The sequence below is a fragment of the Trachemys scripta genome, chromosome 3, assembly GCF_013100865.1.
Source record: "Trachemys scripta elegans isolate TJP31775 chromosome 3, CAS_Tse_1.0, whole genome shotgun sequence".
In the NCBI taxonomy this organism is placed as follows: Eukaryota; Metazoa; Chordata; order Testudines; family Emydidae; genus Trachemys; species Trachemys scripta.
This window is the reverse complement of record NC_048300.1, coordinates 182,042,111-182,057,830: the sequence shown is the minus strand read 5'-3', so window position 1 is coordinate 182,057,830 and position 15,720 is coordinate 182,042,111. Positions and strand designations below refer to the sequence as shown.

Here is a 15,720-nt window from a genome sequence, read left to right as displayed (position 1 = left end):
TAAAAAGCAACAGAGGGTCCTGTGGCACCTTTAAGACTAACATAAGTATTGGGAGCATAAGCTTTCATGGGTAAGATCCTCACTTCTTCAGATGTAAGAGAAAATACATCTTGCATCTGAAGAAGTGAGGTTCTTACCCACGAAAGCTTATGCTCCCAATACTTCTGTTAGTCTTAAAGGTGCCACAGGACCCTCTGTTGCTTTTTACAGATTCAGACTAACATGGCTACCCCTCTGATACTTAATGAACCTATGTCTGTACACACCCAGCTCAGCAATTATCAAACCAATTCTAGTAATGAATCCTTAATTGATATCCAAATACTGAAGCAGCCTAGTTGCATTGTGAGCTCCCTGGAAGAAAACACCACCCATAGCCAAGAGTGATCCGCTCTTACTGTCTAGTCTAAAGAAAACCCTTGTCATCAGCTTACCTATAAACAAATCTATTGTTCTCCCTTGAACAGTTGTATTTTCTCTACAAAAATCCTTACTCACCCTCTAGTCAGGGTTTTGATGCTTAGATCCAAACTATGCATCAGTTCCACTGGAACTCCATCTTCTCCTGACTGATCCTGCTGGGGACTCTGCCTGTCTCCAGCACTCAGGACCCTCCGCTATCACCATCACTGGGAACCCTGACCAGTTCAAGCCTCATGGAGTGGGTGAGATCCCCCCTCTTTCTCTCTCTCTTTTTTTCCTTTCTACCTTAGGTGTTAACCTTTAATAATGTATGTTATTTTGGTTTAACCCTCCTTGTGTAGTTATCACTATTATTCAATAAATAACTTTTATGGTTAAGTTGGTTACTTCTCTCTCTCTTGCTGAAGTTTACTCTTCTGTGTTGTTAGCTTCCCCCATTCACTCTACTGCAGCGCCCAAAATACTGTGTGGTTTGCTCATCAAGTAGGTTACTGCCAGTACAATTGTGATGTGAGAGTGGGGATAGGGATGTGCTGAATCTGGGACGTATAAGGGTAACAGCTTGAAAGTGCTGCTCGACCCAGTCCATGGAGCCCAGAGGTATATAAGGAGAGGCAGCTTGAAAGTGCTGCTTCATCCAGCCCAGTGAGTGCAGAGACATATAAGGGGTCAGCTTGACAGTGCTGATTGACCCGGTCCACTCAGACTTGCTCTGTTAATGTATGGGTGGATGTGGGTGTGTTCATCTGGTTTTGGGGCTGAAGAAACCCAGCCCTAGGGAACCTAGGTCCTGCAGGGTAGCTCCATTGGGAGGGGACTTGCAGCACGGAGAAGTAGAGCTCCATATGAAAACACAAGTGACACAAACAGTACATTGAGAACAGAATCCCCTTTCCCAGAAGAGTAACCCAAATAAATGAGAATACCCCAAAGTAATGTGCAAATCTGGTAACATAGTGGATTTATACAATTATTTAATTCAGTTTATCTCTGACTGCATAAAAAACAATATTTTCCTTTAAGAATGAGGAAAGGCATCAATCTACATTTATTCATTTATTTGCAATGATTCCAGTAACGATAAATTACATCAAATAATTATATTTTTTTCTCAAAATGACCAAACAGTGCCATAAATTAACATGTGGCCAAAAATGAAACCTAGGGGCCCTGACAAGGAAGGAAAGGTTGGAGGGACTTCCAGAGCTGTAGGGCCAGCTTGCTGACCAAAATGGGGGCAGGATAAAATGAGAGACATAGACTATTACATGGGGGTCTAACTGGCATAATATCATGGTGAGGGCAAGAAAATAGCCATACTGAGTTGACCAGTGTTTCATCTAGAGATCATTAGTGAGTGTGATGGAGTGTACAAACCCCACACTGGAGAGGAACGGGTCATGGAGCTGTTCTGGGCCCACACACCTGCAAAGTCTGCACAAACTGGAGAAGGAGCTTAAAAATGGGAGCAGAGTAGCTCAGTGGTGGGCAGGCAGTGGAGGTGAGCTGACTTGGGAAGGAGCACCACAGGAATGCTTGCTTCCTCAGATCAAGTCTGCAAAGGAGGGACTGGTGACTCTTTGAAGGTCAGAAACTTTATTGTTGTGTTCAGTGCTTTGCTTTACCCTGTGGGAAGAGAGGGGTCTGGTAGGAAGTGGTCCAGGAGGCAGCAGCATAGTTTGATCTACCTAATCACCATAGTATTGAGGGGCTGAGAATTAACTCTGGAAAATGTAGGAACAAATTATGGCACCAGTTCTGCATAATGAGCTATGTGGGGCAGAGCCCCCCTGATTTCAGTGGAGTTATATGCAGGGTGCTACCTAGACAATTCTCTTTGCAAGGTCAGGGCCCTAAGCTGTGCTAGTCCAGAGTTGTTAGTATAGGAATGACTGTCAAAGCAATTGGCCCAGCAATGAATAAATGTCTCTGTTGATAAAACTATAAGGCAATTTCTTTTTGGTGATAATTAATTATCACAACCTTCGGTGGAGATCATTTCTTATTCACCCGGTACATTTGGAGTCTAAAAAGTCAGCACCAGTTCAGTTCTCAGAGGAAGGGGGAGAGCAGATGGTAGAATGTGGTAGCAACTTCCCCTTTACCAGAAGGATTGCAGGGAGCCAGCACATCCCTTAACCTGGGTAGCTCTGGGAAGGGCAGGTGGTATGGTCAGAGCAGCTAAGGGAGATGCCTATACAGTGCATTCTTTTGGCAGCCTCCATTGGTGGGGGTTCTGCTGTGTCCCAAGCAGAAACTACAGGTTCCCTTCTGTGATGGAACCCTAGGGAAGGGTAGTGTGCATTGTCCTTCCCAAATTGCTGTGAGCCTTGCTATTTCAAGTTATGTCCGGCTAAAGTTTGCCGTCTTCTTGTAACTCAAATTAATTGATTGCCAATGAGTTTGAGTTAGCCAATGCATGCTCATCTGGACGTTCCACAAACACTTGTGGTTTACCCTAGTGGTATGTCTAGACACAACCTAGAGTCCATCTCAACCAGCTAATACACATTAAAATACACAGTAAAATCACCCTGTCTGTTTTAAAATGTGTTGACTGACACTTTTTATCCTGGTCTATATATACTCTAGGGTAAACCACAAATGTTTCTGTCTTGGGACAAAAGTTTGTGGATTTTCTAGACTGTCTTTAATAAAGGTTTTTAGCTCATTCAAATCAATTGGCAATCAATTAACTTAAGTTGCAACAAGGCCACAAACTCCTAGCCTGGGGTTATTGTTAATTCTGTGTATTCTTTCAGACCGATCACATGTGACTGACTCCCATGGAGGTGTATTACAAGAATTGCAACATTGAGCTTATAGGAATGTATTTTCCCCATAGTATAACATTTTTGAATATCCATGTTCCAGGTTCCAGTGAATTGTCAGCTTCTAACCTCTGTTGGCATGAGAGAAAAAAAGCTACTGAAGGTACCACTATTAGTTCCAGAATTTACACGGTATTTCTAAGATGATATTTGTTTTAAGAATGTTCTTATTTTCTATTATGGCTTTTGTAAGGATAACACGTTCCTGTTATTTGAAAGACTTAAAGAATTGCAGTTAGGAACACAGAAGTTGCCAGACTGGATCAGACCCAAGGTCTATCTAGGCTAGTATTCTGTGTCCAGGAATGGCCAGCAGCAGATGCTTCAGAGGAAGGTGTGTGACCTCCTCAGGCAGTGATGGGATAATTTGCCCGCTCCCCCCCCCCCAAGTGTGTTATACTTAGAGATTGGTTTAAGATCAGAAGCACAAGTTTTAATATCCCTTACCAAACTGTTGTCATTAATTATGATAACTAAAGAGCCTAATCCAAATACAAGACTTCCCATTGATTTCACTGGGCTTTGGATCAGGCCTGAACTGAACAAATCTGTGGTACAGTCATATTGTTATAGACAGGACTGTAGGCACTGCCTATAGTTAAGGTTGCTTGACCCTTCCTGGTCACAGATAAAACTGTGTCTGGGAAGTGGAGCATGCTCAGTTCGGACCAAATATTTGTTGAACTTAGATGCCTAACTCTAACAAATCTGTAAGCATGAACAAACTGAGATTTTCAGAGGTTTATAACTTGGCAAAATTTGGGCAGATTTTCATAGGAATAGCAAAAGGCAACTCCTTTTAACCAAATAGAATCCCCTGCCAAATTTCAAGTCCCTGCTCTAAAGCATGGAGGCACTACAGCTTCTCAATCATAGAATCATAGAATATCAGGGTTGGAAGGGACCTCAGGAGGTCGTTTAGTCCAACCCCCTGCTCAAAGCAGGACCAATCCCTAACTAAATCATCCCAGCCAGGGCTTTGTCAAGCCTGACCTTAAAAACCTCTAAGGAAGGAGATTCCATCACCTCCCTAGGTAACCCATTCCAGTGCTTCACCACCCTCCTAGTGAAAAAGTTTTTCCTAATATCCAACCTAAACCTCCCCCACTGCAACTTGAGACCATTATTCCTTGTTCTGTCATCTGCTACCACTGAGAACAGTCTAGATCCATCCTCTTTGGAACCCCCTTTCAGGTAGTTGAAAGTAGCTATCAAATCCCTCCTCATTCTTCTCTTCTGCAGACTAAACAATCCCAGTTCCTTCAGCCTCTCCTCATAAGTCATGTGCTCCAGCCCCCAAATCATTTTTGTTGCCCTCCGCTGGACTCTTTCCAATTTTTCCACATCCTTCTTGTAGTGTGGGGCTCAAAACTGGACACAGTGCTCCAGATGAGGCCTCACCAATGTCGAATAGAGGGGAATGATCACGTCCCTCAATCTGCTGGCAATACCCCTACTTATACAACCCAAGATTTTTTTTTTTAGGAATGGGAAAATTCTCTCCTGTGGGGACACCGCTGAGAGAGACACCGAACCAAAGGCCACATGTTCGGAAACCACTAACACATGAGAACTGGTTTGGGAGAGAACAAAGAACCAGCCACTGAAGTGCTTTATGAAAAAACACTAGAGTAGAAATAAAGAAAACAGTCACTGAACTGGAGAAACCCACATTAGAAACACAAACCAGACAAACTGACAGAAAACACAGGTTAATGTTATCAACAAAACACCCACACAACACACGTTTGTTTTGTTTGAACGAGCATGTTCTCCCCAGGGGAAGACATACTATACCCAGCAGCTCTGCAATATGACATTCATACACACAGTGGGTGAAATAAGCTCCTATCCCATCACTCTGCTCCAAAAACCAATTTCATATAAAGTGGTCAAACAGACAAACCTACCATTACACTGCTCAGAAAAGACCCTGCACTTGGTTTTAACCATAAGACCAATGAAGTAGTTGTAAAAAAAAAAAAAATTATAATTAGCAAAATAATGTCTGAAACATTTAAGATGAAACTGAAAAACACCAAAACTAAAAAACAAACCCAACCAAAAATCAACCGGCGGCAGATATCCAGCATGGGAAATTTCACCCTAAATGGTTAAAGTTTGGCAAAGTTACAAGCAACAGAAAACAAGGTCTTGTAATGGGAAGTGTCAAGCAACCTGAACTTTGGGGAGAGAGGCACTGGGACCAGCTGGGGCATAGGAGCAAAAGGGTCTATAACCGTTCCGCTACAAAACCTATGTAATCCTCCTGCCAGGTGGAGCCAGCAGCAACAAAGGCTGGGTTCAGTATCTAGGGGTTCCTTTTCAACAATATAACACAAAACCGGCTCGAGCCCCCCACCTAGTGACCTGGGACAATTACACACCACCCCCTGGGCACCTCTAAGAGGCAATACTTCCCCTCTCTCAAGCACAGAGTCTGAGTGTAGCAAAAACTTTTAATAAAAGGAGGAAAGTAACTCAGCATTAATTTGGGAAAACACTGCAACTAGGGTTCATGAACCAAGAGCAAAGGACCCACCCCCAAGCAAGTTGGGCAGTGTCCTTTTCCCCTCAGGGTCTTAAGTCCAGCAACCCAAAAGTCCCTTTAACGTGCCCATCCCTTCTCTGTACCCCACTCACAGTTGCTATCCTTGGCCAGTGCAGAGTTCAGAGGTTCATCTGCATAGTTCACCTCCCACCCTGTGTGGAAGGCAGGGAGGCAAGGAGGTACCTTACACACTGCACTGCTCAGGCACTCGCTCATCGCCCCAATGGCCGATTGCCATGCCTCTGTGGGGCTCTGCTCTGCTCTGGCCCTCTCCACCAGCTTCTCTATTGGCCGCTTGCCATGTCCCTCTGCCAGCCACCCTGCTGGTCACAACTCTCCACTAGCCACCCTGCTAGCTGCTTGCTATGCCTCTGCACCAGCTCACCAAGATGTCTTCAGGCCCCTCCACCCATTTACCACAGCTTTCAGTGATTTCAGCTGTTAGTGGGGGAGCCTTACTGCTGGTGCACACTGGGCAGTCTTTTGTAATAGAGACACTGTCCCAGAGTAGGTCTAAGACCTATACTTAGACCTAGGTATTAAGCGATTTCAGTTCTGCAGCATGTAAGAAAACTCTCAATTAGCTCTTTTATTATACAATAGAGAGAAAAAGGGTCAAATGGTGTATAGGACCCTTAAATAGGGCCCACCCAGTCAGGTCTACCCCCTGCCCCCACTTCTCTCAACTCATTGGACTTTGGAACCCATGTCCCCTGCCTAGTGAGTGCTGTTCAGTTGAGGGTGAGTCCCTCCATTGGGGTATGCCAGGTACAGTTTTGCTGTCCTCAGTTCACACAACAAGGATAACAACGCTTTATTACTCCTGTCCCCATAACAAGGAGACTGGGGATCCAACATCAGCCACAAGTGATCATTTGGGCAAGCAATCCCATCATGCTGAGCACCTAGGTGGGGTGGTTGTGTCCATGCAAACGAGATCAGCTTCTGAAGTCTTTTTCCACAGCTCACCACTAGGTGTCAGGGGAGAGCTCATCCAGACTCTGCTTACACCTAGAATTAAAACCAGGAGTCCAGATTCTCTCTATTCCTCTGCTGACAGCAAATAGCTGTGAAACCCACTGGCAGAGTGTGTGTTGCTTTCCCTCTCTAACAACTGGTCCATGTAGAGCAGAACAGCCTACTACAGCTACCAGTTACCCCATTAGTTCAAGTGGTAGAGGTCTGTGCTGTGTATCTAAAGGTACGAATCCTGCTGACTAATCAAGGTGGGCGTCAGAATGGTTCCACATGTTAGAATTTCTGGGGAAGAGGTGTCATGATTTTTTTTTTTTTAATTAGAAGATTCATTTTTAAAAAGCCTACATTACAAGAATGTTAAGGTTGCAAAGTCAAGCATTGAAAAGCTAGGAAATGCCAGAATTAATGTTGCCTGGACATCCTTAAATCGGCCATGTTGTGTCTGCATTAGGATGCGATCTTTAATTACGTGATCACATACAGGTTTTTTTCCATTCAGTGCACTCATTTAGTGCACAAGATGAGCTAAATTCTGACAGTTAATGCGGGTTGTGTAGTGAATGAGGCTGTTATCTGTAGGACCCCTGTTTCATTTGTAGCAGAAGTTGCACCGTGTATAGTGAATGAGCCAGACATGGCAGGAAGAGAAAGGATGGTCTCATGGTCAAGGCTATTGAATGCTGCTTTGAAGAATCAGATTCTATCCCTGTCTCTACCTCAGCTCCTGTGTGAACTGGGCAAGTCACTTAAACCAAAATGTTCACAGCTGGCCATTAATTGTGTGTTGCTCATATTCTGGATGCCTAACTTGAGACCCTGGTGTCTGATTTGCAGAAGTGCTGAGCACTTAGAGCTGCAGTTATGGTCAATGGGAGCTTTTCTTTGACATTATAAAGTGCTATAAAATACTAAGTACCCTAAAATGGATGTTATGTATTTCAAGTTGGTCACCCAAAATTAGTGGAAACTGCTGACAATTTTAGTCAGTTCCCAAGCTAATAATGGGGATAATAATGACTTAATCTCATAAATTCATTAATGTTTGTGAAGAGCTCAGATGAGCACCATAGAAAAGCCCATGAGGAAATTAATAACTTTGTATTCAGCTCAGTATTTGGGTGACTTGAATGAGGCAAGAGTCCCATGGAATAAGTAGTATGTGAGCATGTAGATGAAGACTGTACCAGTGTGTACACACAAGGGGGCTTGAATTAAACCTTAGTTCTGGCAATTTCTAACTTTAGAGTGTTTGATTTCACCTTCTTTTAATATAGTTTGTTTGGATAATAGCACATTTCCCATGTATGTTAAGCCAAAGAATGTTCCCAATCTTCAGGGATTGCTATGGAATGCTTATTTTTACATGACTTTTTCAGCAATACATTTAACTTGGAAAAACTTGTCATTAACCCTCCCAATATAGTAGTCCTGACTTCACTTCAAAACTGTCTTAAAGAAAGTCACCTTGGACATCTTCCCAATCTTCTTTACAAGCAACAACACACAACAGGATAGGATGCACATGTGAGGTAACTGTAGTGAGCAAAGGCTTGGATTGAAGCTGCCCTGAACAACTAAGGAGACAAACCCATAGTTCATAAAACACAAAATTGTTGTCCTTCCAGATTAGTAAGTATAAAAGCCAACTGGAAGCAGAATAGAAATTTCTTTATTTTTGTTTTTATTTTAAACTGCCAGTTTGTCTCCCCAGTTGTTGAAAGTGTCTTCACTCTGAGCTGTAACTGCTTGAAAAGCTTCTCACTGTAACAGATGGCAGAGTTCAATAAACACAGGCTCCTGTTTCTTTATTTATTTGCAGTTGGTTCAAATGAATATTTCGAGCATATTGTTCTTCTGCTCTTTTTTTATCATGGGTGCATGGATTTGTGTGAGTTATGAGTTAGAGATTCCATCCTACTTGGTGGTTATCCCATTATTGCATGTGTCGGAATCTTATTTAGCTAATCAGATTGCTGCCTTTGTTTCACTCGTGTTACCACAGTGAATGTATTCTTTTACTCTGTTATAGCGTAAGAAGGAGGACACAGTTCAGTGGTCTGAACACAGAACTGGGAGCTAGGAATACCTGAATTCAAATCCTAGTTTTGACACTGGAGACTTCTGGACAAATCACTTAGCCCGGGTTTCTCATCCTTGGAGTTGTGAACAGATGTTGGGGGCTATGACAATCTGCCCTTCCCATATTTCTCAATGAGAGCAGGACCCTGGCTAGATAGGAAGCATGTTTGAGGAGATGGGTGTTCTAGCTTGGAAAAGTTGAGAGTTACTAAGGGAAACTGAAATGTTTAAACTTTGCGGCCTAACGTTAGTGACACAAATTCATATTTAGGTTCCTACATGAAATTGGCCTGCTTTCCAGAGATTCTGAGCACCTACAACACCCATTATAGTCAGTGGAAACTATGGGTGCTTGATACCTTTGAAAATCAGACTACTTATTGTAGTGCCAAACTCTAAGCATCTGGTGGCCTGGTCTTCTCTGCTTTAGTTTTCCCGATGTAAATAGGGTAGATAGTGTGTATTTCTTACCTCATCGTTCTGAGGAATAATTACTGTTTATAAAGTGCTTTGAAGACAAAATGGGCAAAATATCAATATGCAGCAGCTGTCTGAATTTGAATGCGCAGTTTCTAACTTTGCAGATAAATGTCATTTTGTAGTACAGAGGGTATAATATTCAGCTCTCTGGAGTTCATAATAGGGTCATTCCTTCGATCCCGCAATAAGCTGTACCTGGGCAAACCCCTGCACCCATGTGGAGTCTCATTGACTTCAGCAGAACTCTGTGTGAGCTCATTGCAGGACGAGGACCTTAGTACTCACTCAGTCTCCTCCTCTCTTCTCTCTAATAAGCCTCTAGCTGAGAAAATTTTGTATATATATATATATGTGTGTGTGTGTATGTGTATTTTTTGTAGTCTAAGAAAAAGAAGAAGACCCAGTGCTCAGAAAAGGGAACATCAAAAGACCACGTCTCTGCTGAAAAAGACAAATTGCCAGAAGAAGAGGAAGGTAATAAATGTGTGGATAGCTCAGTTAGCAGATTTGTATTGCCAGAAAGAAGTAAGAATTATGGTGATTAAACACCTTCATAGCAGTGGACAGAACAGGCACTGTTTGGTAGTTGGTATTTAAAATAATTACATTACAAAAGAATTGCAAGTTTGACAGATGTCTTTGGACTAACCCCTTCCTTCCCACCAGTGACCACAGAGAAGGGGATTGCAGCTCTGCTAACCACATCTCTTTCAGGCCGCAGCTTCCCTAAGGGTATGTGTACACTGCAAGTTGACACCCACGGCCTGTGTGTGCCAATTGACTCATGCGCGCGGGGCTTGGGCTGAGGGGCTGTTTCATTGCAGTGTAGACTTCTGGGCTTGGGCTGCAGCCCAAGTTCTGGGACCCTCCCAACTTACAGGGTCCTAGAGCCCGGGCTCCAGCCCAAGCTTGGAAGTCTACACTGCAGTGAAATAGCCCCACAGTCCAAGCCCAAATCAGCTGGCATGGGCCAGCCTGTGGGATTTTCATTGCAGTGTAGACATACCCTCAGTAGCTTGTTCTTGGAAGTGAGGCTGGCAGCACGGCAAAACAGCCAGGGAGGGGGTATGCTTATTCTTGCCAGAGGCACAGTTCCAGGGGAATAACAGGATCCTGCCTTTGGATCTTGCCAGGTTCGCATTTCCCTCTGGCCTCTACAGCAGTAACACAATATGGCTTTTATCTCCCACATTGTCTCTTGCTGGGCTTGTGCTTGAGGCCCTCAGAGCAGCATCCCAGTATGGCCAGAGTGATACAAGCATAGTAGAAACCTGTGGGTACAGACCGATCTGCACAGAAGGCATACAGGAACTGTGGGAGCTCCCAGAGGATTCAGCAGAGGCCACCAAGGGTCTGTTAGCTACAACTTCACTGGAAAATACCTTGTATTCTTTTCCCCAGATCATTTTGAAAATTACAAAGCCTGAGCTTTTCTGGGTTTAAAAGATTATAATGTGATTACTGTGGTCGTCACTGGTTGGCGTCCTTTGCACGGCCATGTGTGTTAATATCAAACAGTGGTTCCTTGGAGTGTAGAAGAAAAATAGGAAATGTCAAGGACTTAATTCAAACAGACTTTTGTTGTTTTCGTCAGACTGAGCAGATAATGAGCTATTCCATCCACAGTACAGAGACGTCCTGGAAGAGGTGGGAGGCTCAGCAAAATCAAAGGGTCAGATTCTGCCTTGACTGACAGCTTGTGCCAGGCCCATTCACTTAACAGGGATTGCACAGGATATAAGTCAGGACAGAATTTGGCCCAATATGTACAAGGGTGATTGCATGTTTACAGACAACCCTGTGAGGGAGCCATATCCCCGAGTAGATCTAATGAGCTAGTCGGGGACTAGGTTAGAAAACTCAGTAAGAATTAGTGTTATATACAAATATTAAGTAAATAGTTGTTTTTTTTTCACAGAGCTTCTGAAAGATGGCTCCAAGCTATGAGTCAGATTAATTGACAACTGAGACAGCGATAGAACAGTGCCCTTTTTGTTAGTTAATGTTTTCATTGACATTGTCATCTAAAGCAATTATCAAGCATACAGGGCACTTGGCTCTCTGCTGTGACATCTTCCCTGAGGAAAGAGGTGTCATGTGGTTTGACTTACATAAAGGGCGGTAAATTATGTGGCGATACATCAGTCAGCCCATATAATAGACAGTATTGCATTGCAGAGTAGTTATATATTGTAGCGTGACTTTCTGGGAGTCCAAAGTGCCACAGGGATGGGCACACTCTAATGCTTACAATACCTAGGATTGTACAAGATACTAACCGCAGTGATTGTGTTTTGTATGTTTGGCCATTACCAAGATTGTTGCAACATCGATTTTATAATATCACTGGATAGCATGTGCATGAGAGTATTTCCTTTTCTTTGCCTTGTAAACAAATATGGGTCATACAGGAAATTTCTTATTCACTCATAGTAACTAGTGGCATGGAGATGGCGAACTTTGTTCTGTGTTGCAGGTGTTTGGCACACCAAGATCAGTAGCCGAGAAAAAAGACATTTAAGGAAAGAACGTCTGAAACAAAAAGGTAAACCTCCAATATATATTTACATGCATGTACAATATATGTTCTGGCTGGGTCTCTCAATTCTTTTTCTCGCCTAGAGCCTATTTACCCCTCAATTGCCTGCCAGTTTTCTTGATAATTTGCTATTCCACAGTAAACATTTCCCATCACAAACCATTTGCTAAGGAAAAGAGCTTCAGTTTTTACCCCACGCTTTCATGAAAGCCCACAAAGATATTCTCAGGACTTCGAAGACAAATGAGATTTACATATGAGGTGAATAAGAGATCTGCAGCAGTTAGGTCATCATGCAGACCTGTTGCATTTGTATAACTTTGTATATTGTAATTCAAAAAAATTGTATGTAACAGTTGATTTATAGAACCTACATAACTGCCTACTTCAAAAAGGTTTCTGAAATTAAGAGCTATTTATAGTAAGCTGTTGTTTCTTTTGCAGCTATAAAAAGGGAGACACAACATTACCAATGCTAATTAAATAATACTTCACACTCACAGCACCTTTTCTCTGGTGTTCTCACAGTGCTTTTCATTGACTTATATAGGAAGGACCTATGTACTTATGCTAATTATGTTCTTATAACTCTGGTATGTGAAAGCAGGTTATGACATTTATGCTTTTAAAAAAACCCCTAGCAATTTAATTCTCTTCAGAAATCTATTAACACAACAAAGAAATCCTCAAAGATAAATACAGCAGAACATCTTAGAGGCTGGGATGTGAAGTTAGAATTGTGACCCCAAGTGACACAAACATGGACATTTGTGGGGAAGGAGAGAATTGTTTACAAAGGGGCACCACCTTAAAGTGCACTTGGGTATTTCTCTAAAAGTGAAGATCAGGACAAAAATGACCTGTACAAATATTTAAATATTTTTGGGACCACCCTCTCCATCGCTTGGTCTTTAAATCAAGACTGGATGTCCTTACGAAAGGTATGCTCCAAAGGCTCCATCTTGGGAGGTGCTGAGCACTCTGGCTGCAGTCCAGCAAAGCATGTAGGCCACATGCTTAACTTTACTCACATGAGTAGCTCTGTTTACGTCACTGCGACTTGCATGCTTAAAGTTAAGCATGTGCTTACGTGCTTTGCTGGGTTGGGGCCAGAGTGCTAAGCGGGGACCAGTCCTAATTGAACCACATCTTATTGGGTTATCGGAAATCACTGGGAGATATTCAGTAGCTTTAGTTATGCAGGAGGTTAGATTAGATGATCATAATGGTCCCTTTTTGACATTACTATATATGAAATAAGTCTTAATCCTGCTGAGTGCTGTTTGCTGTTCCATAGCAGGGAGGCAGCAGTAGCAGCATAAGCTGTGTGGAGATGGGGTTAGGATCATTTGTGGCCCCTTCTCCCCCACAAAAAACTAGGGAGATGCTGTGTTTACCCTTAGGTTAAGTCTGTGAATTGCTTTGGAAATCCTTTGGATGAAAGGCGCTTTGAAATCATCGTCATCATTATTATCGTAATAAATGTCCTTCCAAGTACTCATTTCTCTGGCAATCTTGAAAATGCCAACGTTCAACAAATTGTGTTTATTTTTCTTCTTCCATGAACAGTGCTCCGTATGCAGGAAGGAAACCTGAAGTTCCCTTTCTTTCTTTTCCTTTAACACTCTGTGCCCCCATCTGTACCTTTATGACCTTGAGTTATCCTTCCAGCCAAGGAAGAATGGACAAGACTCCTCTGATGTTGTTTCTTAATCCTCCGAAGGGGTCCCTGACGAGCCGTGTGATGCCCTCCTTTCCCACATGGGCTGAATGTGCTACCTTCCAAGTGCTCTCAGCTTCTGCCAACCTCAGACCATGGGGCTCTGTCTTTTTGCTACTGTATGTGTAAATATATTCAATGGGCTTTGAATCTGGTCCTTAGTGAAGTCAAAGGGCGTCTTTCCATTGACTTTGGATCAGGCCTTTCATTTTTGTTTATACTGTACAAGGTCCCAACCCTATTTAAAAAAATCCATTTTAAATGTTTGTTTTCAAGAAAACCATAGCCGAGAGTCACTCGGTACCATGGTGGTTGAAGCAGTCTTTGATGGGGATGGGAAAGGAACCGTTTGGCCACACACTGTGAGTGGGACAGAGGACAACAGCAGTAGTGGACAGGGAGCTCTCTGTGAGTCAGGGACAAAGACAGACGGTGGTTCTGCTCTTAGGAACTCAGAAGCCACAGGAGAAGAATCTGAGCCCACACGGTCTGAAGAGGATGTTTTTTCCAATGTAGGTGAGTGTCCCCAGTAAACCAGCCCACTGCAGGAGTGCAGACTTTGGGCAAGGAAACATTCAGCCAGTTCTATTGACCTGCCTTTATGGCATTTTCCTCCAGCCTGTTCATTGAACAGTGTTCATACTAGACTTTTTCTCTAGCATTAAGACAAAGGACCAAAAACAGCTGGGAAGGAAAAAAACTCTGTGGTGGGAGTTTGTTTGCGTCAAAGCTTGGGGACAGATTTCTAGATGTTGCCTTCCATTTTAGTAGATACAAATTGCAGATGCATTGGTGGTGCAGTTTTGTGCTCACAGTAGAACTCACTTAGAGTACAAAGTCCATAACTGCACCTGCAAATCAGAGTTAGACTTCTACCTGACCTATACCAAAGGTGCTAAACTGAGCCCATAAAAGTGAAGGCCCAGTCAGGAGGCAGCATGATTTAGTGAGTAGGGCACTGGACTGAAACTCAGGAGAGCTGTTTCAGAGGTGTAGCCATATATGTTAGTCTGTATCAGTAAAAACAATGAGGAGACCTCCTCATTGTTTTTTCAAGAGAGCTGGTTTCTATTCCCTGCTCTTCCACTGACCTGCTGTGTGACGTTAGGCAAGTCACTTCTTCTCTCTGTACATCTGTTTTGGCTCTCAGTATTGGTCTGGCTTCAGGACAGGGACTGTCTCTCACCACGTTATATTGGTTGTGGCTTGCAGGCACTACTGTGATACAAATAATAGTAAGGCAAGGCTGAAAGTTTGGCCTTTAGTATCTTCCATTTCTCTTCCTCGTTTTGACAGTGTGAGATAAGAAAGTTGAAAAATAAAACGAAATAGATTTGTTGTAGGTAACACCTCTTTTTAATGGTTATTTTTTAAAAGTCTACTTAATTCAAATCAGTGTCTGATTTTCATTAAGGTCCATCCTGTTGGATTGAATTATACACAAGTCAGTAAGGTGATTTGTCTGCAGTAACCCAACAGGCCAGAGATATAAGATGGTGTAACTTAAGACTCCTTTAAACTCAGAATCCATTAAACTTATAAGATGTACTGATATGAAAGGGATGTTGATGTAACCTACACACCCAGGAGCCACAAAGTGGTGATCCTACTTTAATTTTCACTTTCTTACAGTGTCAGTTGCTTTCCTTGCTACACTCCTTTCTTTGGCCCCATCAGGAGGGGTGTGTGTATTAACACCATTTCATACTCCCTTAGATTCAGTGGGCCAAATTCCCAGCTGATATGTAAGGAGGGTTGCATGCAAATTTATGTGTAAGTGGGTGAGAGTTCAAATCGGAGTAAGTCCATAATGAGTCTAAGTTGATGCACATTGAGAGGGCAGAAGAAGATATAAACTTCCTCCAGACTAATGGTCCTGCTTTGAGCAGGGGGTTGGACTAGATGACCTCTTGAGGTCCCTTCCAACTCTGATATTCTATGATTAATGGTATTTCTACACTGCAATCTGAGATGTGACTGCAGCATAGGTAGACATACCCACACTAGCTTTACCCATGCTAGCATGGCTAAAAATAGCAGGGTAGATGTGGTGGCACTGGCTTCGGTGTGGGCTACTCCATACATACCTAGAATCCCCAGAGTGCTTGCACAGCCCACG

General features: G+C 42.9%; 1 protein-coding gene across 4 annotated transcripts in view; it reads left to right on the top strand.

Annotated features, from left to right (window-relative positions):
* Positions 1 to 15,720, top strand: part of LOC117875332 (protein LYRIC-like) — a 44,492-nt gene that overhangs the window by 17,051 nt on the left and 11,721 nt on the right. For 2 of the 4 annotated variants that reach the window (XM_034766568.1, XM_034766566.1), the window contains exons 2-5: positions 3,298 to 3,357; positions 9,723 to 9,816; positions 11,819 to 11,887; positions 13,878 to 14,117. In XM_034766568.1, coding sequence (XP_034622459.1) covers positions 3,298 to 3,357; positions 9,723 to 9,816; positions 11,819 to 11,887; positions 13,878 to 14,117 — 463 coding nt within the window. The remainder of the gene's footprint in view (positions 1 to 3,297; positions 3,358 to 9,722; positions 9,817 to 11,818; positions 11,888 to 13,877; positions 14,118 to 15,720) is intronic. The other 2 variants (XM_034766569.1, XM_034766567.1) reach the window with 2 other exon arrangements.